General features: G+C 43.8%; 3 protein-coding genes across 4 annotated transcripts in view; 2 read left to right on the forward strand and 1 right to left on the reverse strand.

The window, feature by feature from the left end:
* Positions 1 to 931: 931 nt before the first annotated feature.
* On the forward strand, positions 932 to 5,192 carry nipa2 (NIPA magnesium transporter 2). 2 transcript variants are annotated; one of them, XM_079349673.1, is made up of 6 exons: positions 932 to 1,183; positions 1,798 to 2,020; positions 2,376 to 2,432; positions 3,509 to 3,599; positions 3,715 to 3,875; positions 4,058 to 5,192. In XM_079349673.1, the coding sequence occupies exons 2-6, from the start codon at positions 1,882 to 1,884 to the stop codon at positions 4,705 to 4,707; spliced, it is 1,098 nt and encodes a 365-aa protein (XP_079205799.1). In that variant the 5' UTR covers positions 932 to 1,183; positions 1,798 to 1,881; the 3' UTR covers positions 4,708 to 5,192. The 2 variants fall into 2 exon arrangements, with proteins under 2 accessions (XP_079205799.1, XP_079205798.1); XM_079349672.1 differs by having other exon boundaries at positions 932 to 1,086.
* The window catches only part of cyfip1 (cytoplasmic FMR1 interacting protein 1), a 30,325-nt gene continuing 10,861 nt past the window's right edge, over positions 5,124 to 24,587 (reverse strand). The window contains exons 5-31 of the mRNA XM_079349671.1: positions 24,042 to 24,143; positions 23,772 to 23,953; positions 23,269 to 23,365; positions 22,508 to 22,636; positions 22,317 to 22,421; positions 21,448 to 21,539; positions 21,178 to 21,295; positions 20,151 to 20,273; positions 19,864 to 19,989; positions 19,613 to 19,779; positions 19,065 to 19,212; positions 17,757 to 17,910; positions 17,033 to 17,189; positions 15,173 to 15,269; positions 14,821 to 14,897; positions 14,568 to 14,676; positions 14,378 to 14,497; positions 14,083 to 14,282; positions 12,780 to 12,867; positions 8,313 to 8,456; positions 8,135 to 8,225; positions 7,476 to 7,606; positions 7,308 to 7,380; positions 6,829 to 6,923; positions 6,427 to 6,665; positions 6,189 to 6,336; positions 5,124 to 5,722 (exon numbers count right to left, since the gene is read on the reverse strand). Of these exons, the coding sequence (XP_079205797.1) occupies positions 5,558 to 5,722; positions 6,189 to 6,336; positions 6,427 to 6,665; positions 6,829 to 6,923; positions 7,308 to 7,380; positions 7,476 to 7,606; positions 8,135 to 8,225; positions 8,313 to 8,456; positions 12,780 to 12,867; positions 14,083 to 14,282; positions 14,378 to 14,497; positions 14,568 to 14,676; positions 14,821 to 14,897; positions 15,173 to 15,269; positions 17,033 to 17,189; positions 17,757 to 17,910; positions 19,065 to 19,212; positions 19,613 to 19,779; positions 19,864 to 19,989; positions 20,151 to 20,273; positions 21,178 to 21,295; positions 21,448 to 21,539; positions 22,317 to 22,421; positions 22,508 to 22,636; positions 23,269 to 23,365; positions 23,772 to 23,953; positions 24,042 to 24,143 (3,477 nt within the window). The 3' untranslated portion in view covers positions 5,124 to 5,557. The remainder of the gene's footprint in view (positions 5,723 to 6,188; positions 6,337 to 6,426; positions 6,666 to 6,828; positions 6,924 to 7,307; positions 7,381 to 7,475; positions 7,607 to 8,134; positions 8,226 to 8,312; positions 8,457 to 12,779; positions 12,868 to 14,082; positions 14,283 to 14,377; positions 14,498 to 14,567; positions 14,677 to 14,820; positions 14,898 to 15,172; positions 15,270 to 17,032; positions 17,190 to 17,756; positions 17,911 to 19,064; positions 19,213 to 19,612; positions 19,780 to 19,863; positions 19,990 to 20,150; positions 20,274 to 21,177; positions 21,296 to 21,447; positions 21,540 to 22,316; positions 22,422 to 22,507; positions 22,637 to 23,268; positions 23,366 to 23,771; positions 23,954 to 24,041; positions 24,144 to 24,587) is intronic.
* fndc9 (fibronectin type III domain containing 9) lies at positions 9,211 to 11,286 on the forward strand. The gene is made up of 2 exons (XM_079349972.1): positions 9,211 to 9,354; positions 10,584 to 11,286. Exon 2 carries the CDS (start codon positions 10,648 to 10,650, stop codon positions 11,278 to 11,280), a length of 633 nt encoding a protein of 210 aa, XP_079206098.1. The 5' UTR covers positions 9,211 to 9,354; positions 10,584 to 10,647; the 3' UTR covers positions 11,281 to 11,286.

Consider the following 24,587-nt stretch of genomic DNA (forward strand, 5'->3'; position numbering starts at 1 on the left):
GCTGGAGATTTTTAGAGAATCCACAATAACTGAAAGAGCGTTTTGTCCAGGGGAGGGATTCGTCAAACTGGGGCATAAACTTTTGTTCTGTGGCCATGAGCTGCTTTTTTATAGTGTTAAAAGTGGGAATAGTTTATTATTCAATCTCACCTGGAATAGAATTGTTGGCTTTGAAGGACCAATAAGAAACACACAGTGATGACAAGCACTATTAATCTTAAGGTCATTTTCGTAATTCAATTGCTCCTTGAAACTGCAGTCTGAAGTTGAAATGTAGAGATGAAAAGGTTGAAGTGTTGAGGGGAAAAAAAGTCTGTAATGTCGAGGATGAAGTTCAAATGCAATTTCAACAACAATGTCAAAATGTTCAGGGAAAAAGGGTGACATGTCTTCAACAAAGGTAAAGGTGCATTGTGGAGTTTTGGTAGAGAAATGTGAACGTTTAAGAAATGTACAGATTCTGTGGTATAGGTTCATAACTCCTCAGAGGAACATTTGGTATCTGGAAAACTGTTTGTAGACAAAATGCTGGAGAAGTGAAAAACATAACTATCCCGGTTGCTTTTTAGAAGAGACCCTAAAACTGAATAAAGTTTGCGTATTTAGTGAAGAAAAGCACAATTGTTTCACTTAAACTTTAACTGCTAAATGTACATAGTGTAACTGATTTGTGCACAACGACAAAAAAAACCCATCGTCCTCCTCTTATTATGTATTTATACACATAATTATCAATATCATTACCATCACTATCATTAATGCTGCACTGATCTGTCATTCCATGAGTCAAAGTGTACATAGTGTTTATGCCTGGTATTATTTAATTCTATTGTTTCTTCCATTATTTAATTAATGTAAACTTGCTCATAGTTTCTTTGTCTTTTCTTTTTTTGTTTTTGACGCTGTTTATATTTCCTGTTTCCTGTATCAGTGTGGTGGTGGACTTCAGCCTCCACAGGGCTCTCACAGTTCAGCGGTCACTTCCCTCTCAGATAAGCGGAGTAAGAGGCTCGCAGTGCGGCAGTCGTCGTCGAGCGGAGTCGGAGCCTGAACGTGGAGGGAGAGCAGCAGCAGCAGCATGACATGGTTAGCTACACAACCAGGAAGCAGGCTAAGCTTTAAGCTCAACTCCACCTGCTGACACTTTCTTCTTGTTTTTGGGAACGCGGTCACCTCTGAACAGGTATTTACTCTCACTATGGCTCCTAAAACCTTTCCAACAAACTATATTATTATTATTATTGAATGCTAATTAGCGTCGCGAGCCAACCAGTTAGCTTCTGTGCTAATAGATGCTAACGCAGCTAACAATGGGTGAATTGGCAGTTTAGCACTCATTTAATAAAAAACAAATATAACTCTTTAGTAGCAGAATAGTGAAGTTGTAAATAGAAATAACAGCACGGATGGTGAGCTAATTATGAAACAGGCTGTTCAAAAAAAAAAGCTGCACCTCGGCGTGCACAGGTTGACATTGATGGCGCACCACTTCCTGTATGATTCCTGTGGCTTCATTTAAAAAAAAAAAGCTATAGAGACCGCAAGTGAATGCTTTTCATCACCCACTCAACCGGTTTTCTATTCAATAGAGTCCCTTCAGTGTGTTTACGTTCAGTAGTGAAGGTAGTCAGTCCTGCATGGGCTCATTGGTGGATTCACACAGCACATCATGCTTCCCCACTTAGTTATCTCTCAGGTATGTTAGAGAATATCTGTAAGAATAAGGTTCAAGTATTGACTTGTTTTGTTTCTTACTGTTTTTTCCTTCCTTGTGTTTTGTTGTTTTCATGTGTCTAGGTCAGCCAGAACTGCACTGGTGATAAGCATCTGAATTGTTTGGAGGTAAATGTGACAGACCACAGCTACACATCCAGCCTCACTATGGGTCAGGACAGGGGGAAGTATGACTTCTACATCGGACTGGGTTTGGCCATCAGCTCCAGCATCTTCATCGGTGGCAGCTTCATCCTCAAGAAGAAAGGGCTTCTGCGGTTGGCGAGGAAGGGGTCGATGCGAGCAGGTGTTTACCTTTTTCTTTGTGTTTGGTGGTCTTTGACAAATTAGCTGGATTTAAGGCACTCCCTTTAAAACGATCACTCTCACAGGGAAGTAGTCAAACCAGTGAGGAATGTGCTGTCACACCTGGCCACACCACATTTCAGCTTGCTTGTTTTTTTTTTTTCACAACTCTGCAATACAGGGTGTGTTTGTGTTTTTATGCACATGTGAGTCATCCGGCTCTTTTAAAAGTCCCCACTAACATGACGGGATCGCAAAACCTTCAATTTCAAATGCAACGGCTGCTGTTTACTTGAACGTGTTATTTAAATGAGATGAATCACATGCATTAATTTAAACGTTGTTTTTATTTACAGGCCAAGGTGGTCATGCATATCTAAAAGAATGCTTATGGTGGGCTGGTCTGCTATCAAGTAAGTCATGTTGTAAAAACTGTCGCTTTGTACACACTCAGTTTGCACGGATGTGATGATTTGCAGGTTTTTTTGAGATTCCAACTGGTTTAAAATGATAACACTTTTTTTAAATGACTCTTATTTTACTGTTTTGTGACTGTAATTTGTCAGTAAAAGTGTAGAAATCAGTAAATCTACCTAACATATCGAAGAAACTCTTCGACCAACCTTGATACAATTTAACCTTGACTCCCTTACAACCAGTAATTACCCAGCCTACACTTAGATAAGCTGAGCATGCTCTGCTGAGTATTGCTGCAACACACATACAGCTCAGGAGGCCTTTCAGTGTCCACGTCTGTCTGTCCTTCATTACAACATATGAGAGTTAAGGAAGGAGAATATCTGTAAACTTGTGACCAGACTCCGCTGACATAAACAGTGATTGAAGCAAGCTGAACGGGGCAGTTAGTGATTCACTCGCGTCTCTACCTGTACATTTGTTTGTGTCTTTCTGTGGCTTAAATGCAAAACAAATAATTTGACTTGTAAAGGCAACTCGAGAATAATAACTTCAGCTTTCTGTCAGGTGAAATGACTGCTTTTCTTAATGCAGGCAGGTGGCTTAGCAGAAAGTGATGTAACTGCTCTCTTTATCCAACGAATTTTTTTTTTTGTGTTTGCACAGAAATGTACAGCGTTACAACAATCATAAACGTTAGTGCAAAGGTTCTGTCGTTCAAATCCGCCCCACCCGTGTCTCCCATCTGCACACACACACACTAAGAAATGCACAAACTGCTGAGATAAACGCAGGATAAAAAAAATAAATATGTAACTGCTGTTTCTGGTGACAAAAAGTTCTTAACCAAGAAAAAAAAAATCTTTCTGTAGGCGTCTTTAAACATGTGCTGAGTTTTTTTATTTTCATCGTAGTGGACATTCTTTGATTTAAGGACATTTTGTGGCTGGTGTAAGTGATGTACTGTAGAAATTGTAAAACTTTTTGTTTGTATCAAATGATTGTGATTCCAAAATGTGAAAGAAGGGAAATTCAACCATTCCCATGAAATGAACTTTGTTTTGTCTTACAGTGGGAGCAGGTGAAGCAGCAAACTTTGCAGCGTACGCTTTTGCTCCTGCGACTCTGGTCACTCCGCTCGGAGCCCTCAGCGTGCTCGTCAGGTACAGATGACTCACTGCATGTTGTGGACACTTCCAAACTGACCCGTCTCGAGTATTTGTGAGTGGATTTTGTGGTCTGGGAGTCACGCTGGTTTGACCTTCACTTTGATTGCAGCGCGGTGCTGTCGTCATACTTCCTGACAGAGCGGTTAAACCTGCACGGGAAGCTCGGCTGCCTGCTCAGCATCCTGGGCTCCACCACCATGGTCATCCACGCGCCGCAGGAGGAAGAGATCAGCAGCCTCGAAGACATGGCAAAGAAGCTGGTCGACCCAGGTACGGACCAAATACTACACCCGAGAGCCTGCTTTTTCTTTTACTAACATTTATGTACCAGCCAAATAAAAACACCAATGTTTTTACAATCCAGTCAAGATACTGGATGTTTAACTTTTAATCGAATTCTAGTAAAAATGAAAGAATATTGACAAACACCTCTTTCCATTTTTTTTTCTCAGGGTTTATATGTTTTGCCACCGTCGTCATCATCGTGGCTCTGATCTTCATTTTTGTCGTGGGTCCTCGCCACGGTCAGACCAACATCCTGGTCTACATCACCATCTGCTCGGTGATCGGGGCGCTGTCGGTGTCCTGTGTTAAAGGACTTGGCATCGCCATCAAGGAAGCGATCGGCGGGAAAAGCGTGGCGAGAATCCCGCTGGCTTGGATCTTACTGCTCGGTCTGGTGGCCTGCGTGAGCACGCAGATCAACTACCTGAACAAGGCTCTGGACATTTTCAACACCTCGCTAGTGACTCCCATCTACTACGTGTTCTTCACCACGTCCGTGCTCACCTGCTCCGCCATCCTCTTCAAGGAGTGGGGTCACATGGGCACGGACGATGTGATCGGCACCCTCAGCGGCTTCCTCACCATCATCGTGGGCATCTTCCTGCTCCACGCCTTCAAAGACGTTAGCGTCAGTCTCGCCACGCTCGCCGTGTCCATCAGGAAGGAGGAACGTGCAGCCAATGGGACGGCGCCTCACAGCACCTATGAACTGCTTCACAACGAGTCCGCTGAGGACATGGAGGACAGAGAGATGGGCCTACCTTTTGAAAATGTCTCCAGAAGAAACGGGGCCATGACCTCCTCTTTGGACCATTGAGAGACTCGATTACAGACTTGACAACCATGGCCTAGTTCTGGTTTATAAAAACAATAAGACAATCAGCTGTTTGGGACCCTGACAGACCAGTAGATTGTATTTATTGTTTTAATTTGCCTTACTTTCTCTGAATATGACCTGCTCATACTCGGTTACAGTTAGAACTTAATTTCATTCCTCTGTAGCGCTGTAAATGAGTTTTTTAAGAACCGTTTTGTTATATGCACATGCATATCCATGCACTGACTTACTTTCTATAAATCAAATAGGTTTTAATATATATTCTATATGAGGTCCTGCTGACGATGACGACAGAAAAAGACACGTCACTATGATTTGAGTTTTCGTGATACTTCAAAGTAACAACGGAGAAACTTTTTTTTTTCTACATAAAAAGCTCTTCAGATGAATCGACAGATTTGTTACATATTTATTGAATTAAAATGATTAAAACACAAGGCACAGTGAATAAATGATTAACAGGAGTATGTTGCTTTTCAGTTTCCTTTAAAATGTTAAGCATGCATGTTCAAAAAATATAGAAAATACAGATTTACCTCCACCCACGTGTAAGTCGCTGTTCACCCTTATTATTCCACCACTGCAAACCCTTAAATACTCATCTGATAAAACTCATCTCTCCTCTCTGATCTATAGCTTTCAGTATAAAACAAAGAATAGCTCATCCAAAAAAACATCTATTCATTTCTGATAAGGCACAAGTGAATACAAAAAGAAAAAAACATCATTGTCAAAAAAAGTGGCCCATCTGCAACATGTAATGGTCCTCTTCACCTAGAGGGAATGAGGAATATTAGAGATAGTGTGGTAACGCTGCCGGTGTCGCTCCTCAGCTGCTGGCCAGTGACTGGTGTATCGGTGGCTGGAAGCATCGCACGTGCTCCACCGGCATGTTCTCTCCGTCTCCAGACTTCAGGTACTTGTTCAGGATGGCGAAGATCTCGTCGTTGATGACCTGGAATTTCCGGATTCTGTCGACCATCTTCTTTAGCGGCTGAATGGAGGCAGAGAGTGAGAAAACTTTATCTCAGGATCAAAGAAAAACACATTTTTCTCCCACCTAAAGGTCATTGTGTACAGGTAGAGTCAGAACAAAAGCAGAGAGATGGTTTCTACAGAGACGTTTTACTTTACTTCCCCTTCACCAAGATCGACCTCCTGAGTGTGTCAGAGAACTAACAATGTGCACAAAGCCTCCCCAAGGGTCGAAATGTTTTGTCAAAGCAACTGGCTCTGAAAAAAAAAAAAAAAAAACGGGGCTGCAAAATGCTCCCCACATCTTACACAATGGAGCTCCAATAAAATAGTTCTTGAGAATCTTGTGATGGTTGATAGAGATTCTCGGCCTTTCAAACATTTAAAATCAGGAGGGAATACATTCACTGATTTGTGATTCTGGAGATACTTTCTCAATGTTGGAATTCAACATCCCTGTGGGCTCCTCCATCTCTCCTACTCACCACGCTCTTGATGACCTCGTCCTTTCCGTCATGTTTCTGCACCTTGAGGAGATGGTAGCTGAAGTCGAGGATGTCGAAGCGTCTCGTCTGTCCCAGCAGGGCGATGATCATGCAGCCGGCCCAGTGCAGGCCGTCCCCGAAGCACTGCCTGCAACACAGCAGCATGCCGCGTGAGAACAGATGTGTGCGCTTTTTAAAAGGACATTTGAAGAGGGGATGATTGCACGTCTGCACTCACTCCACGGTGAACTCGTGGGCTCCCACAGGGATGCAGTACACAAACTGCATGGCACTCCAGAGACGGTGGAACTCCACACACTCGTCCACGTGCATCACGCCATTGCTAGGCAGCGGGCCGCGCCAGATGGGGTCGTCCAGGAAGGCTCGCACGCGTGTGAGGATGACCTCGAACATGGACAGACCGCAGCACAGCCTCTCTTTGGTCAGCAGGTCGCCTTCACGAGCGATCGCGATTTGCTAAAAAAAAAAAAAAGGAAAAAAAAGTGAGGTGTTAGAAAAACCTGCAGGTTGCAACGTTTACCAGATCGTTTGGCCAACATATTTCATTTTGTAACGTGATGTAAAACGCGATCATTCTGCAGTGTTTGCACAGATAAAAGCTCCCTGATGTGGGCCCTACCTGTGGGGTGCCAAGGCGCTCTATCAGTGGAACCATGTGCAGCGCCGTGTATTTGGCCTCCAAGCGTTTCATCTTGGCATCGAGGCGTTCTCCCTCTGAGAGGAGACAAACACGTCGTGAGATAAGTCTGCTCCTGCTCGACATTTCTAACACGTCATACAGATACTGTTTTTATCCTCTGTAAAGCTTGCAGAGTTAACGTGTGTACATAGAAAGTCTTACACAGACAAACTGAAGGGAAATGAACAAACAACAACACTGTTTGTGCATCTAACACAAATCACACAAACACTTTCCTGTTGACATGAGCTCGGGCAAATATCCACCACTGTGTCTGACTCAGGAGCAAATATGAAGCTGGACCAACTTTGAACTGTAAACATCTGGTTCACACTACATGAGGAAAATATCTGATATCTGTCCTGATCTGACCTCGATGACAGAGAGCACAGAGTGTGACCGACTCGCTCAGCACTCACCTTTGATGTGGACGCGAGGAAGGATGTTTTGAAAAGGTGCAGCATGCAGCAAATCACAGACCTCTTCCTGTGACTGAAGGGAAGACATGTAAGGATGTTGTGTTAAGACATGTTATACTGGATGTAAATGTAAAGAGTACATTTGAACTGCATAGTGAATATTAGTACCAGACTCTGCTCGCTCAGCAGACAGAACAGCATGGCGTTGCCCACTTCTCTCAGGTTCTGGAAACAAACCGTCTTCAGCTCGGCGTACTCGACGATGTCCTTCAGCTGGTGGTGAAAGAACTCCAGGATACCTTAAAAAAATAAATCAAGTAAAATCAGACTTCATATCTTTTCATTTGTATCGGTTGCAAACAGCACACATGTACGAAACAAAAACAAAACGCTCCCTCGCACTGATTTTGTTTCAGTATAATTCAGAAAAAGAAGAGCAGCTTTCCGTAGCTATTCCCGTTTCCATGTTTACAGCCGGTGTTTCCATAGTAACGATAAACATGTCTGTCACGGCGGCGACCACGACGGGATACGTCCCGTTATACTTCTACAGTGGTTTGTACGGATTAATAAATCAAATTATCAGGTTCTCAAAAATATTTCAGTTCAGGAGGGGGGATGACAGAAAAATGCATTTTTAATAATAAATGGAAACATTTGGATGCATTTTCACATACTGTACATTTAAAAGATGAGTAAAGCTTTGGTATATATCTCATAGAGCGTAGAGTCCTCAGGGATTAACTGATGGAAGGAGACTCGCTGGACATTTAACAGATTATCTAAAATGATCTTTTAGCTGAACTCGTTTGATCACGGCGAGTTACCTGGTGATCCATACTCATGGCGAGGGAGTCTGCAGATCTTGGGCATCACCTCCATCAGGGTCTTCACGTACTGCATGATGGTGCCCTGAAGCTGTCAGACGAGAGGAGGAGGGCACACCATGTGAAATCTCCTGTGAAGAGGAATCCATCTGTCCCTCTGTGTTTCTGTTCTACTCACCAGACTTTTCACCACCTTCAGCAGCTCCTCCATCACCACGGCGATGCCCTGATAACCCAGCAGCCTGCACATGACCTTGATGTGCGGAGGCCCCACAAAGTTCCTGTAGGCGCTGAATATGCTGCTGTAGGCCAGGTTCAGGGTCTAACACAGAGGAGGAGACAGCATGAATATTTTAATCTTCTAACCATCATGATGCATCGCAGGCTCAGGAGGAATATATGAACATCTGTCTTCAGCCTGCAGCAGCTCTGAGTTTGTTTTTTTCAAAGCTTTGGTACGTTACAATCAATAATCCAAAAAACAGAGGTGATTGTTTCTGAGTTAAAAAAGTATTCAAAGTTTTGACGACCTTACTTGGGAAGAAGATGAGATAAGATAATCCGTTATTCATCTCGTAAACAGAGTGTCAAGTGTTACAGCAGCAAAGCGGGACAGAAGAAAATCACACCGTGCAAAAATGAGTTCGATAAAAATATAAAACTGTAAAAAAAATATGCATCAAAAAATAGTTAAAAAGAGCCAGTAACGTGATGATGTAAGTCTGTATAAACTGTATGAACAGTATCATGCATGTAAGGATCTGTCCCCTCTGTCCCCTCTGTCCTCTGTCCCATCAAACACAAAGCTCTGCACACCAGCTTCTCGTGTTTGTATGTTTTGGTACGAAGACATGTATGTGTAGCTTCTCACAGTCATGTAAAGTATATATGATGGAGTTATAATCAGCCCCCCCCCCCCTAACAGCCAAGATAAAAGCTACATGCTGTCAAATAAACATTTCAGATCAGACAGGCAGCAACATTTAAAAAGGCTTCAGTGATGAATGTTATTCTGTTTTTCCTTCTGACATCCACTAAAACAGATTTCAGCCCCCCCCCCCCCCTCCCCTCGATGGCAGAGATTAGAAGCTGCTGCTGCTCTAATCCAGCATCCCTCTCACTCCAGCAGCCAGATGAGAGCACACAGAGAGGTGGTCCGCATCGGAGCAGGCAGCCCACCTCGCCCAGGAATAAAGAGGAGCGATCAGCGAGTTCACCAGGTGAGTCTTCCTCTCGTTCACGTCTCTGTCACAACGACTAATCTCTCACAGGCTCGGCACCAATACCTCTGATGTGATCCTAGTAAAAATCTAAACCTGCATTATCGCCATGGCGACACAAATCGAAGCCTTTAGGGAAACATCTGGGGTCATTTCTTGTTTTAATTTAGAGAGAAAAAAAACAGACGGAGCTTTCTCTCAGCAGCTTTTAAAACCAAAATAACTGTGACAACTGAACTATTTTAAAACAAGTGGTCATTAAAAGTATTCAAGCATTTGAAGCATTAGACTCTTTGCTATGTAGACAATGATGTCATGTTTCTAAATCTTTTCAGATGCACAAACTTGTTCTGTAAAAGTCACATCTGAAATGTTCATGGATGTTTGTTTTTTTTACAACATCCTTTTTGAGATAATCTGTATCATTTTGTGACGCCTCCCTGCTCAGGTAATTAAACTACAATGATGATGAAATATAGGCTGTGTTACAAGTTTGAGGAGATATTTAATTCAATGATGTTTCAATTCAAACGTGATCGGAGCGGCTCAAACTGCCCGAGGTCATCAGAAGGTCACCTGACCTTGAACAGGTGACTTCACAGACGAGCTGTACAGATTGTTTTGTGTTTCGTTTGCTGAACATCTGTGCATGGCTCACCTCCCTCCCTCCAACTCACTCTGCTGCAAATAATCCTCCACACGGAGTTTTCTCCTCTCATTAGTTTAGGCTTTTTTCTCTTCGGACATTTTGCATTCATTTCTGTGACGGTTTTAGAAGGACAGATAATTCAGAATGACTCAGATCACATGACAACATTTGCATACGTGCTTGCTCAGTCTGATTGGACCTGTTGGTAGAGGAGGTTTTATATTTACAGTGCAATCACTGAATCGCCTCAGTGAGAGGAGAACGTCCTCTGTAGCTTCATGTGAAGAGGAGTCTCTTTGGACAAAGGAACAAGGAGAACGAGGGGCAAAAAGAGAGAAGGAAGGAAGACCTGTTCTGATGCCTGAGGCTTCCAGTTATCTTAAAGATCATTCATATGTTAAATGTCTGAGGGTGTGTGTTCAACCCAGGGATGCTGCTCCACAGGATAAGTGATTAAACCTGTAAGAGAAACCTGCTGCTTTTGTTGGAGATTTTTTTTTAAACATGTCTTCCTTCAGAAAATCCTCCTCTACTAGTTTCAACGTGTCTCCAGCCTCACTCTGTGTGTCTTTAATTCCAGACGAATTTCTTCACTCATAACCGGGCTCGAGAAGCGGGCAGACGACAGATCGGGCCGTTGCATCATGGGGATCACAGTCTACAACATCTCGTCCACCACAGCCAGAGTGAACTGGCCGCCGTCGCCCACCTGCCTGGACACCTTCTACAGCGTCATGTACCACCCCAACTTGAACAGCCTCGTGATGAGCTACAAACGCAAGAGCTTCATGCACGAGGATCGAATCCCGGTCAGCCAGACGAGCACACACGTGGCCAACCTCCTTCCACAGACCGCCTACTTCCTGTGTGTGACTTGTCAGGCGGCCAATCCTGTGCAGGATCAGTGCCAGGTGTTCAGCACTCAGAGCGAGAGCGCCGACGCTCACGACAGAGCCGGCTGGGAGTTCGCTGCGGGCGTCTGGCTGACCTGCTGCCTGCTACTGCTGGTCATCGCCGGCACCCTGATGTGGGGGTGCGTCCACAACATCTTCCCCGGTCAGGGTGGAGGCGGCTGCAATGTGATGACCAGCTCGAACCACCAAGACATGTCGGGGTCCGGACGCCTCTACGCGCGCAGACGCAGCAGCGCAGACAGCTCCAAACACACGGCGAACATCCAGAGGCCGCTCCTCTCCACGCAGAGAGGACACCACGTAATTACCCAGGACCATGAGCTGAGGACACTCGCTAAGCTGTCGGGCAGCGAGCCAGTATGAACCACCCGGATTAAGGTCATCGCAGCATTGTTTTGCTTGGATTGAAACGCCAACAAGTCCTATAATACACTAATGAAATCTTACTGAGCCCGGGAGGCGACATGAAGGGAGAGAAATCAATTCTCGATTTAATAATTTCTGCTCTCAGTGTGATACTGTTTAAGCACGATAAAGCCGATTTTAGGATAAAAAAAAAAAAGATTAGTTTAGGTTTTTTTTCAATGACAGCTCAGGGACCCTCAGCTATTCTCATTGAGGAAAAAAATCAGGGATCCATGATGATAACAGCAGCTCCTCAGTTCTGATGATTTCTGCAAATGTAACACGCAGACAAACATTTTCTCAAGCAGCACATGGCGAGCTGATGACGTCTGTATCTGGGTGATTTAATGCCATGGACACCGATGCAGAAGGTTGCATTGTGCAAACTGCAAATGTATACATATATGTATAAAAATAATTATTGAATTTTACATCCAACCTTGTTTTCTTTTTTTTCTTTTTTGCACTTAAACATGTAAATTTCATATTTGTTAAGATTCTTTTTTTGGGGACTTTTTTGCTTTCATGGACAGCTGGGGACTCTCTGCAGGGACAACAGCTCGTCTGACGCTGCAAGGACTCGACAGACGCCCTGTATGTGTGCGTCTGGACTTGGGCAGTCACAGAGAGAAGGTTTAAGTGTCATAAATGTGTTATTTACTCTACTGAAGATACTGAATGCTCTTTAGCATCGGTGGAACAAACATGCACATACGTGTATTTAACCTTAGCCCTCTGAATGACCAACAACCAGTCCAGTCCAGAGTTTACCCCGCCTCTCGCCAAATGACAGCTGGGGTCGGCTCCGCCCCCCTGCGTCCTTGTGAAACAGGATAAACAGATAACTGATGGATATATGAACCTGATATTGGTATAATAATGATCAACAGAAAGCCTACATTGTGTATCTGAAGCAGAAAAGCTCGACTCTTATCAGGCCATGAATAGTTCTCATTGATCTTCTGAATGTAGCCACAACATACAAATGTGGACGGTTTCATTCAAAATGCACTTAAAGAAAAACCCCAGGTCAGTGGAGCGAGTGGGAGGGGCAGGGGACGTCCATTTCCTGCGATCGACGCGCGACCACAGACTGTCTCCACATGACGCTACGGTCTCTGTGCGTCTCATTAAACTGCTGCTGTCGTCATTCTGTAAACTACAGCATCTCATCTTAGCGTCCGTGTGAAACGACAACGATCAGGAGGTCAGGAGCAGTCCTGAAATATTCACGTGTGCAACTGTGAAAACAGCTTTAATGTATCGTTTCCCTTCATTTCACTTGTCATATACAGATTTGATATTACTAACATGTTTAGCTCCAACTTGAATGGATTTAAGGGAGATGACATATGAAGCCAGTCAGTAAAAGAGCAATTCATTTAAATGGAGATGTGCCGTAAAAGAAAAAGTGGATGTAAGGTAATAAAAGCTTTGTGTGTGTGTGCGAGTCTGACCTTTGATCCGTACAGGTACTGAGGCTGAGCGTTGGGCGGCTTGTCCCTCTGGAACTCCTGAGAGAAGGGCAGGATGGTGCGCACAAACCTAAACACACACACACACACACACACAAAAAAAGATAAATCAAACATGTAGCATTTCATCAACATCAGGCTTTAATGCAGGGGACAAGACAGGAAGTGTGCACGAGCGGCCTCCTCACTGTTCTGATGACGTGAACGTTTTAGGATTAAAGATCGAGGTGAAGAATTAACAGTTCAAACGGGGTCTTTTTTTTGTGTGTGCAGTGTGTAGAGAGCCTGTTCCAGTTTAGTTTTAAAGACTCTCCTCTTTCCCCCCCGCTGATTAAAATGTTTCTTCTCTGCTCGGGATGTTGGATTCCAGTTGATATAAAGTTATAGTCGGCTTCAATCAGGGATCTGGATGGATCTATATGTCCGCCATATAAGAAGCTTAAGAGATATTTTCTGCTCCGGTCCAGCCCGAATGCTGCAACTTTACAGGACGTCAACTTTCAATCTTCTTAACATCGTAATCTGCACCAACAGATATCTGCTCGAGGACGCCGAACGTGTGGACGAAAAGATTCCAGTAGTAGAAAGCGTAAACATCACTGACCAGGAAATCAGTCCACGTCGAGAACAAACCAGGAAGTAGAGCGAAACCTTCTGAACTATCTTCATCAACAGAGATCCTGACAGGAGTGCACAAACAAGCCTTTCCTAAACTTCAGCTTTTAACTTCAGCTCCATTTGCACGTTGACTTTTAAACAATGAGCTGCTAGCTCTGTGTTGGACGTCTTTATGCTAAATCATTGTCATCTGTTAGCTGATTGGTCCGCAGTGCCACAAGTCCTTTAGAAGCAAAAACACAAAAACACCGACAAGTTCCATCTGTAAATGTGACATCTGCTTGTTTGCTCATGCACTAATGCATCACCCGTTGTAAACAGCTCGCTGACATGATGTGTATCACCTGACCGGCTGCTGTTTGTTGAACATCATAATAACAGATCAAACTGATAAAATTCAGTTCTGACACCAGGTGTATGAGAGCTCTAAATAAAAGAAATCAGCGTCTTCTTACTGTAAAAATCTTTAACATTTCTCATCCTCACAACGTCTCGCTTGTTAATGCACTCCAATAAATCACAAGTTATAAACGAAGACTCCATCCTTCACTGTGATAAGAAGTCAACTCAGGCTGCAGAGGTCGTTTAATGATGGAAACTGATGCAGCAGTCGACTGGAAGTGAAGAGTGCTGACAGAGCAGCTGATTGGGACTCTCTCTAACTCACCTGTTGGTGGAGCCGTTGTAGCAGTAGTTTGGCAGGAAGTCGTAGTTGAGCTCCCAGAAGACGTGCAGAGTTATCCGTCCGTAAGGAGCCGACACGTTGTGGTTTGCTTCCCGGAACATGGCGTCCAAGCTGTCCAGAGTCAGAAACTTACTGAGGAGGTCGTGCGTCATTCGGTTGATGTCCAGGAGACCTTCGAGTTCCTTTAAAGCAGCAAACACAGGAGAGGAACGTTACAGCTACCCAAAGACAGAAACAGACTGTTTTCATTGTTCCACAAAAAAGGAAAAGAACATGCCATGATTGAGGTGAGGTCCTCGCTCTCGAAGCGGTTTATGGCGAGCTCCAGGGACTTGTAGAGAGCGGCTGAAACCCTCTGAGTGATGAGTCTGTTCAGATCGATGGAGCGGCCCAGAAGCTGCAATCGGTAACCAGTTAGAAACACGTCGGAGTAAAGAGAGGCGGAACACGTGGCGGTCAGTACACACCTGGACGTGGCGTTGCTTCAGCAGCGTCTCGTAGCGGTTGGAAGCCGGCCAGGGGATGTTGGCTCCTTGATTCTTACAGTCGGCTCTCAGACGTTTGTCCAGCAGGAGACTGAAATATTCAATCAGGAGAGAGACACGTTTCCAGAATGCGCTTCCACACTGTCGTCATGGATACCACCTGACACGTTCCACATTCAATACAGCATACGCACAACATCATGAGCCGATGTCATGGTACGAAAAGAGGACCTACCTTCCTGCTAGAATCTTGTAGTAAGCAAAGATCTGATCGGCTAACTTGTAGACAAACTGATCGAAGCACAAGTTGACCTGCAGGGACAGAAGAGCTCTGTTTGAGACCAACCTTCCTTTTAGTCACTGAACATGGATCCACATGTTTATTCCTGTTTGGAAAGGTGGCTTGGTGAAAGAAACAGCTGTTTACTCCGGCCTTAAGTGTGTTCAAAATCACACCCAGCGGTTAAATAAGGACTTTAATAAAATCACATACAAAGTGAGGGTGATTCTTTTCTATGAAAGGGAGATTTTTCTGAAGTTACTCAGATCTAATAACAAAGAGAGTTAATAAACATGTACTCGATTACCTCAGCTTCAATCTCGTCGTAGAGGAACTGCTTCTTGAATTTGGTCAGGGCGTAGTGTGCACTGTCGTTGTACAGATCCAGAGAATAGAGCACATACCTGAAGGGGGTCAGAGAAGACAGATAGTGTGTGAATGCTTTGAAGGGAGCGACAACGTTACAGCAGCTGCAATCACAGTCAAGACGCATCATTTCAAAAAAGTAGGCAAATAAAAAGACGACATCAAAAATCTTTAAATCTGTTTTTTCTAAAAGCAAACTACAATCCATGAAAAAGAAATAAAATGGTCAATGGATTTGAGCTTGTACAGTTCTTTTCTAATATTCTGAGTATTTAAAGTGCTTTTTACCCCACATGTCACACCGACACATTCACACATTGTTGTGAGAGGCTGCTGTGTAAAGGGACCTTCAGAAGTAACTCATCCCATTCACACACAGTGTAGTCAAAGCAGAGGGAGCAGTCTGGGGTTAAGTGTCTTATCTAAGGACACATCAGACACCCGGAGCCTTTGAGCTTAACATTGTGTGTGCAAAATGTTGGATCTGTTTCAAATAACTAAAAACCCCAAAGTAAATATATACATAGAGAGATTATATCATGTTTTATGTTTAAGTTTAATTATAAATACATCCTGTCCTGCACACAGCTGAGTCCTGAAAGAAAGACTGACACATGAGGGACAAAATGAGGAGCCTCCATATCATAACAACAAATAGTAAAAATACATCAAATCCCATTCATGCACTCCTGATGACTGTGTCTGAAGCACCACTTCACTAACTATTCTTTTAAAAAGTAACCCAAACATGTTGGCTCTCAGAGAAAAGACTCACTCAGTCAGAATTTAAAATGTTCACGGCTAACTTGGCTCTTTTTTTGGGCTGGTTGGTGAATAGTTAGAGAATGATAGGACTTATGATTCGTGCCAACTGATGTGCTTAATGGCTTACATAAAACCTGCCTCTTAACAACATAATCCTGCAGCAAAGATTTAAAACACACATTTATGGTTAATCCCAAATGTATGCCTTTTTTTTTTTTTTTTTTTTTTTGAAACAAGAGACCAGTCTGAAAGAAAAGTCCGTCTGTTCACTGAACACCTCTGATCAGTAAGAAGACAAAAAGAGATGGTCAGACTGTCAGAGGTCTGTCGGGTCAAATGAAAGCACTGCTGTTGTTTAGACGATAACAGGGACACCGTGTGGCAAACTGAGAAGTTCAAACCATCATATTTAAAAAATGTTTTAATCGAGCGTGTAGTGACACTGGAGAGTCGGAAAACAACTGAATGCCTTTTCAAAATGATGGCAGGTTATTTGCTGTGGGGAAAGACGCAGCTTCTGTGCTCCATCTGTTTCGACACAAGATGCCTTCAGGAGCACAATCGAGTGTAGGTCAAACACACTTTGGCAGCTCTCAGGAAACCGAGGAGAAAGGGACTGATTTTTTTCCCTCCATCTCAGATTGTATTCACTAATAAAATATCGACGCCCTGAATGTCTGCAGAGAGCATTTCAGCATCACCAGACAAGCCTTCATGTTGTCTTATGCAGCTGTGAAACGGTTCAATGTGCTCTTATGTTATCTGTTTTCAAAACGTGAAATAAAACTCTATTTTTAATACTCTTGTAACGAGGCAACAAAGACGACCTGACCTGCAGCTACTTTTAACACACAGGTGACTGAGTCTAAGTCTTTCAGGTGTATAAAAATCGATCATCTTGAAGTAGGATTTTTAAATTCTGCAAAAATGAGACCGTCTGGGGCATTTTAGATTCTATGTTTTTAAAAAGGCGTGTGTACATAACGGTGGAATACGTGATCAAATGTGCTTAAGTGGCCATAATTAAAGCACTGACTCCATCATGGAGGCCTCCTTTGTCTCCAGGATGTGGTCCGTCAGGATCCAGGGCATGGACATCTCGATGGGGAACTGGATCCTTCGGCCCATGGTGAGCTCCAGAAAGAACTCCCTGAACCAGAGCTGGGAGAGGTCACAACAGTGCTGCATGGTCTCTGCAAAGAGGGACAGAGAGGACATCGAGACGTGTTCAGAGAGTCTCCGTTAAGCCAGCAGATAAAGACAGGGACACACAGAGAGTCCATGAGACATCGACGCTGCAGCTCTTTATTCAGCCAACGACCCTCAAAATGTCTTTTCTCTTTGCCTGAAAGAAAGGACCCGAGGACATGTTGAAGTACTCGAAATCTGTCTCTGTCTCAGACTGGGCGGACGCCAGATTTAAAATCAAAGACTGTTCAAGATCAGCTATTCTTCCTCATCAAAAGTCAGAACTTTAATTCATTCAGAATTGGATTTTTATCACTGATATGGCTGCAACTGTCACGTCGAAGTGTGTGACACACTGCCTGGTTGTTTAGTGATATTTTTATGGTCTTGGTCCCTGAATGTCTTGGTCTGGTCTTTTCTCAGTCTCGGAGCACTCTGGTCTCCTGCTGTATTTAGTCTGAAGGAGTCCAAACTGGATTCAAATACTTGGTCTGAGGGTTTTCTGCATGTTTTTACTTTACTATTATCTGGACTTTTCACCTGATTGAAGAATCTATTTCTGATGTTCTCACCACTGAAGTTCAGCAGGTGGTTGTAGAAGAAGGACTCGCGGTGAAACTTCTCGATGTCCAGGATGGTGGGACCTTCCAGGGTGCTGCGCAGGGTCTTCTTAAAGCCGCTTTTGTCGGCGATGAGAGACTCCAGCATCGTCCTCACCATGTAGAGCTGCACGTACAGAAGTGAAACCACAGACGACCAGAGAGTGGAGCAAAGAAAGAGACATGAGCTGAGCTGTTCTTTCCCCATGGCATCACATGATGTCATCATTTTTCATTACCTTTTAATTTACAAGGTTGTTCAGATGTGTTTGTTCACCACCTTATTTGCCTATATGAAGGTTTATTCTCTGATGGGCCCATTGCCCAACAGAAATGTAGTTTTGCTTATGTAAATTATGTAATCTGATCAGGCCCAACACAGTGTGAGCACTGGTACGCTTACGTCTGCTTTCACACTTATCTCATGTAAACAAAAGAGACGGCGTCGCACGATGACGTCACACGGAGGAGAAACCGGCGCAGTGAGACGTTACAAGAGCAAGACTTAAAGTTTCTGAAAATCTTCACGCTGGAAGGAGCTTTTCAAAAAAAGCTGTGAAAGGCGTTTCACATGTGGACGAGGCCTCATTTTTCTCCTCCTCGTTTCATTTACGAATCCAAACTCTGGAGTTGTAATCTGTTAATTCCGAGTAGATTAACGCAGGAGGTGATAGTTCAGAGGAGCTTTATAGTCACACAGATTCATTCTCAGAAGAGGGCAGGAAGCTGCTGGATCGGAGTTTGTTTACCCAACATGAGAGACGTTATCACAACGTGACGAAGCCCCTGATACGCCGCGTCATCTCAGGACTCGGATGTTTTGATTTAAAGAGCGCAGCGGCTTACAAGGAGCCGTATGAAGAACGACGACATGACGACTGAATGTGAGCTATGATACGATGTAGACTGAAGACGGCGGGTTGCAGACCTGATCTCTGATATGAAACAGGACCACAGTGAGCTTAATAAATCTGGTAAGAGAGGACAAGAGTGTAGAGATGTAGGGGCAGAATGAGAGATGCAGCTAATGATTTGTTTTTTTCTGTCAATTCATCTGTTTTACATTTTCTTCTTATCGCTGTTGAGTTTCTGAAATGTCACTCAGCATTTACATTTGAAGTATTTCCAAGGAGATAAAAGAAAACAGCTTCCCATCCAAGAAGCTGGAGTCAGGGAATTCAGACTTATCATTTATCACAACGTTTAATGTTACAGCCGACAGCCGACCTATCAAGGCTGCAGAATTAGACGAGAGGAGGTGATGTGAGCAGGACGTGAGACCTGTGTACTGGAGGGTCCGACTGCACGGCGAGGAACTTTGATGTCAAATCCACCCTTTGGATCTTTCTCTCCGCGGAGCGCCGGGTCGTTATGTGGCTCCCGGCCCGCCTCCCAGTCACACACCGTCTTTCTGATGGCCTGGAGGACACTGCAGGAAGCACAGGATTCAAAAAAGAGGAGAGTCAGACAACTTCCAGCCTGTGGCTCCTTCCCCGCATGTCTCTGACTTTATCTACTGTCTCTACAATAAAAGGGATAAAACGTCTGAAAATAAATCTGAAAAACAAAAATTAATAATTTATTTGAAGGTTGAGTTTCTCTCTCTTTAGGGCCAAAATCAATCAAGAAATCAAAGTCTATAGCGTATAAATACATGACAATATTTCTTTCTATTATTTCTAATATCTTTCAGTCTCCTTTGAATAATATTTTCCATCTCTTTTCAAGTTGGTCTGTTTGATTTTGCTGCTCTTGATCTGGATTTTAACAACAAGTCGTCTATAAATGAAACCTGGCCATCTGACAGGAGGAGATCTGTGGTCTCGTACCTCTGGACCACGTTCTTCTTCTTCTTGATGGCCTGTCTCAGCGGGTCTCGCAGGGTGACCTGAGCAAAGTCCTGCAGAGCCGAGTAGATGGTGTGACGGATGGCGTGATTGAACACGCTCTCCATGCGTCCCATCAGCACCTGGAGTCCCTTTATCATGGCGATGACCTGCACGGAGAACAACAATTACTCAGTAAACGATTGGGAGGAGGTCAAAGAAAAAAAATAAATAAAAGGTGTGTGATAACCGACCTCCACCAGAGCAAACTTCTCCTCGCTGGTGTAGTTGTATCTGGTGGCTCTCTCGTACTCCTCGGCGTTGTCAGGACACTCTTTGTTGGAGTACTTGTCTGTGGGGTGAACCAGCTTCCAGGAGTACTGAGAGGGAAAAACAAAGAGTTCTCATTAAAAAATGTTGATTTTTAAAACCATTATATTCACTGTAGAAGCTTCCTAAAGTGAAATAAGAACTAAAAAGCCGCCAACATAGTCCTTCATGTAACCTGAAGAAATCAGGTGTGAATCACGTGTGTTCTTACCACTTCCATGACGTGAGCGCTCCACTGCGAGAGAAGCTGCATGCCCTGCAGCGCCAAATCAAACAGCTTCCTGTACTCTGTGTCCGTCTTCTGGGCCTCCTGACGTCCTGACCCAGTCACCACCTGAATTTAAAAAAACATCAAAAAAAGAAAGAAAGAAAACTAAACGTCTGGCCGCAAACATCCTCATAGAATCGTCTTTACTGTTTTCTCCTCGGGGCATCGACGTGTTTGATCCACACGCTCCTGGAAATCGACTCAGGAATAACATCACATTCTCACAGGACCAGTATCTCTCACATTACAAAGAGCTTGATCCTAATATCAAAATCATAGACTGTACAAATGTTGAAGACGACACGCGCTGATACGTCGACCTCTTTGAAGCCTCGAGTTTCAGCTGCAGCCATCCGAGCACAAAACCAGAATCTGTAAAATGTGCTAAATGAAGATCATGCTATAATAATGAGACTAGAACTAGAGATGGAGACAAGAAACTCACGGGGATAAGTTTACTAATTGAGAGGTGAATGTGGTTGTTGCAACCAGTGGAGTCGCCCCCTGCTGGCAGCTTTAAAAGAACGTAAAGGTTTAAAGACCTGGCTTCACTTTATCGACTGTTTTGGAAACATCTGTTTTCTTCAGAATACTTTCTGGACTGTTTGACTTCATTGATGGGACACCCTGTCCTCAGACACTGTCCTTACACCAGACTCTGTTGTTATGGCGACGGAGCCCCCACCCTCTGGAACATTTCTCCTACAGACACCTGCAATGCTCCACCTTCTGTTCACCACAGCCAACGACCTCCCATAACTCCGACTCTCCTTTGGACCCGGCCTTCCATACTTGTCTCGCTGTCTTGTATTCTTATTTTTACTCCACCATATAAACTGTTCTTGGGTCCCTTTAAAGGCGCTGTGTGAATTAAATATAACATTATTATTACAGCTGAACAGAGGCAGGAGATGGGGGGGGGGGGGGGGGGAGAGGGCGGGGTTGACGTGCACTGAAGGGTTTTACTCACCTCATTGTTGCTGTAGCGAGCAAGTTCAGAGATGAAGCGCATGTGATCCTCGCGGATCTGAATCATCTGCTCACAGATGTTGTACTGAGGACTGCTGGAAATAGACGTGCAGGTCCATCTGAAGCGAGACAGAGAGAGAGAAGAGAGAGGCAGAGTGAGAAATATGGAGTGCTGTTGAATGAGCTTGAATTTTAAGTTTCTTCTAATAATAAAAAAAAAAAAAGCTCTTAGAAACGACCGTTCCTCCTTTTGAATGTTTTTGCATCTCACCTGGATTTGTTCTCTTCAAAGTGAGCGCTGGTTTTGATGTAGCGAGACAACTCGATCTGCATGTCTCCGAACAGAGGGACCACCTGGAGTTGCTGTGAACATCAAGAACATGCAGATTTGCATTTTAAATGACAGACTGAAGAGGGGAGCCGACACCGTCGCTAATCTCCTTTAAGGACTGAAAAAGCAGGGAACAAACCTCACAGGTAACACGTAAGGCTTTCAAACATGCAGAACAGTCCTGAAAACAACTCCTGATATTTGATCCTGATCATTTAGACTTGGACTTCACCCGGAGTTTCTTCTGCCAGACGCCAAGTATTTTTTTCAGCAGCAAGTGCAAGTAGGCCGAAGTGAGAATACAGCAAGATATAATCAGGAGAATTCACCTGGAGCTGACGGGAAGAGGTTACCTTTATATCCTGTGACTGTGTATGAACGACACGGCTATGATCTACTTTGTCACTATGTTCTTCTCTGCTCTTTAGTCACAGCATCGTATAACAGCCTCTGTTGCTTTGTCCGCTGGTTCCACGTCTTTTTTCAAAACGTCACGTCTTACCTCAGGAGAGCTCCTCCTGTCTCCCGCCGTGAGGTTCATATATATGAACAGCCAGGTCTGGTAGACCCGGAGCACGCCCCCCCCCCCCCTCCTAGTCTGACTCCAGCTGTGAGTTGCATGTGTGAACGGGTCAGAACATTTTAGGAGCAGTGAAATTATCTACAGATCTTCAGGAGTGCTCAAGTCGACAAATATGACATCTGACTCAAATAATAATAAAAAAAGTAAAACAGCTATCTTCAATCAGAACGTGTGTAAAGGCAGCACCTTATTATTCTACATGTTTACATTATTAAACAACACAAACCTTGAAAAACTTGTCAATCTTGGTCAGGTTAATCCTCTTCTTGGCATCCAGTTTGTAGATGTTGCTGCTGTTTCCATCCATGAGGTACAAGCCGAAGCCCATGACCTACAGAGTGGAGAGGTGACTGCAACACTTTGGAGGTTTTTTCATGTTTGGGTTTGATCACAGTGTGCAGAAGGAGCTTCACTTACTTTGAGCAGCATGTGTTTGTCACTGGGCGTGAGGTACATCTTGTTCTCGTAGTAATCCACGCACAGGTTGACGATGTCGGCCAGCAGCTCCTCGTATCCGTTAATCACCTCCAGCTGCTGCTGCAGAGACTGGAAGACAGCGAAAAAATAAATCAATATTTTTTATGCTTAAAGAGACTCAATAAAACGATTAATGCACCTGCAATTTCTCTCAGCCGGTGACAGAGTGCACGCTGCACAACAAAGTGCACGAGCCCATCCTTTACATTAAAAACATGTTTGTACTCTTCAACAGTGGGACTGCTTCTCAACAGGTCTCTTCTATATGTGTCCTGTTTTTTTGCTGTATGTGTCTTTTTTTTTTTTCAAGGTTCAAGGTTCAAGGTTATCTTTATTGTCAATTCCAAAATATGTCAGACATACAGTGAAATCGAAATTACATTTCCCCCTCCCCACGGTGCAATGTAAAAAAAGGTACGGTAAATAAAATAAAACAAGGTAAAATATGATAAATAATATTTACATTAATAAAACCTAAATGTGCAAAAAGTACAAAGTTAAATAAAATGGACTATTAAACAAGATTAGAAGAAAAGTGAAACTTGTGCATGCGTGCAATGTGCAATAAGTGTCCAGGGTTCCAGGGTTCAAGCATGACCAATCAGAGGAGAGCGGCCTTTCACTCCCACGCATGCTTTGATTATAGTATAGTGACAATAAATCATGAGAATAACAGAATGTGCGACGCACGTCTGACCAACCTGAGTGATTTTGTTGTGGTTTGCCAGAAACATGGACAGATTCTGAGACTCCTGGATGGACGCAGGCTCAGACATTTTCCGGAGGAACTGGGCGGCTCTGAGAGACGTAAAGAAGAAAAAACAGCTTCTTTAACAACAACAGATATCAAATCAGGCAGAAATCAAGCTTTTCAGTTTCCTTCAGTAAATATGGAGGAACAAGTCGGACTCAGTGATAGCTGGAACTCACTGAATCTGTGAATTGACCGGAGATAGTAAATAGATGAGAGCTTGTATTGCACTACTTTTACAGGTCAGGTCTGACACGTTCACACTGATGAGGCTGCTATGTAAAGAGACCATCAGAATCCCATTCATGCACATTCACATGTTGCTACTTCAAAGTCCAGAGACAAAGGGATGTGTGACTTCAGAGGCGTGGAGAGGTGCTGCCCTCTAGTGTCTGTTATTTTCATCAGACGTGTGTGTGTGAGTGCAGCACAGCTCAGACTGCTCCAGTTTACCGCTTGTAGGCCGAGTGGTCGTTCTTCACGCTGCACTTCATGTTCTTCAGCTCGTCCAGCACGGCGAACATGTTGATGAACTTCCCGAGAGTCAGCAGGTACGCCTCTGAGACAAAGTCCTTCCTGCGCTCCGTGTGACAGAGACGACGGACTTCCCCGCAGAAGCGGTCGATAGCCGTCCGCTGGAGGAGAACAACGGGAGAGATGTTAACGTCGCGATGTGGTCGGCCAACGAAAAAGAGGAAGTTTGTTTGTATGACGACTTTTTACCTGGAAGTACATGAAATTCATCAGCTTGGTGACTTCTGGCTCCAGGACCTCCACTGTCTTCTCGTAGATCTCCACTCTGTTCGGCTGCTCGTTACATTTCACCTACGAGAGAAACAAAACCAGGCGGCAAGAAATGTTAGTAAGAAACAGGCTCTCACTGCCTGCTAGCATTTTACTTCAACAGAATGTACTGTGTGTGTGTGTGTGTGTGTGTGTGTGTGTGTGTGTGTGTGTGTGTGTGTGTGTGTGTGTGTAATGTACTGCTCTGCATGTTTGTTAAAGTTAAAGTAAGCTCACATGAATCCTGAGGTTCCATTTCCCAAAATAACCTGAATCAAGTCAACATGAAGTTCAGGTTTTAAAAGAGAGCTTCTGATTGGTTCATATTTTCTTTTGATCTTGATCAAACCTTCAGTATGAACTGATGTTTTTTTTCAAAGGATTGTGATAGTATATTTTCAATCCCAGATACCGACAGAGGGGTCGAGTCAAGATGGATTCTTCAAGCAACATCTTTTTTTTCTTTTTTTTTTAATAGCGGTTTAA

The sequence above is a fragment of the Symphodus melops genome (assembly GCF_947650265.1).
Source record: "Symphodus melops genome assembly, chromosome: 8".
In the NCBI taxonomy this organism is placed as follows: Eukaryota; Metazoa; Chordata; class Actinopteri; order Labriformes; family Labridae; genus Symphodus; species Symphodus melops.

What these genes read in the sequence shown, in the direction of transcription:
- nipa2 (XM_079349672.1), top strand. An exon ending in GTGGGCTGGTCTGCTATCAA is followed by an intron (nt 2,433 to 3,508) that starts GTAAGTCATGTT and finishes TTTGTCTTACAG; the next exon opens with TGGGAGCAGGTGAAGCAGCA. An exon ending in GCCCTCAGCGTGCTCGTCAG is followed by an intron (nt 3,600 to 3,714) that starts GTACAGATGACT and finishes CTTTGATTGCAG; the next exon opens with CGCGGTGCTGTCGTCATACT.
- fndc9 (XM_079349972.1), top strand. Translation starts at nt 10,648, where the DNA reads ATGGGGATCACAGTCTACAACATCTCGTCCACCACAGCCAGAGTGAAC.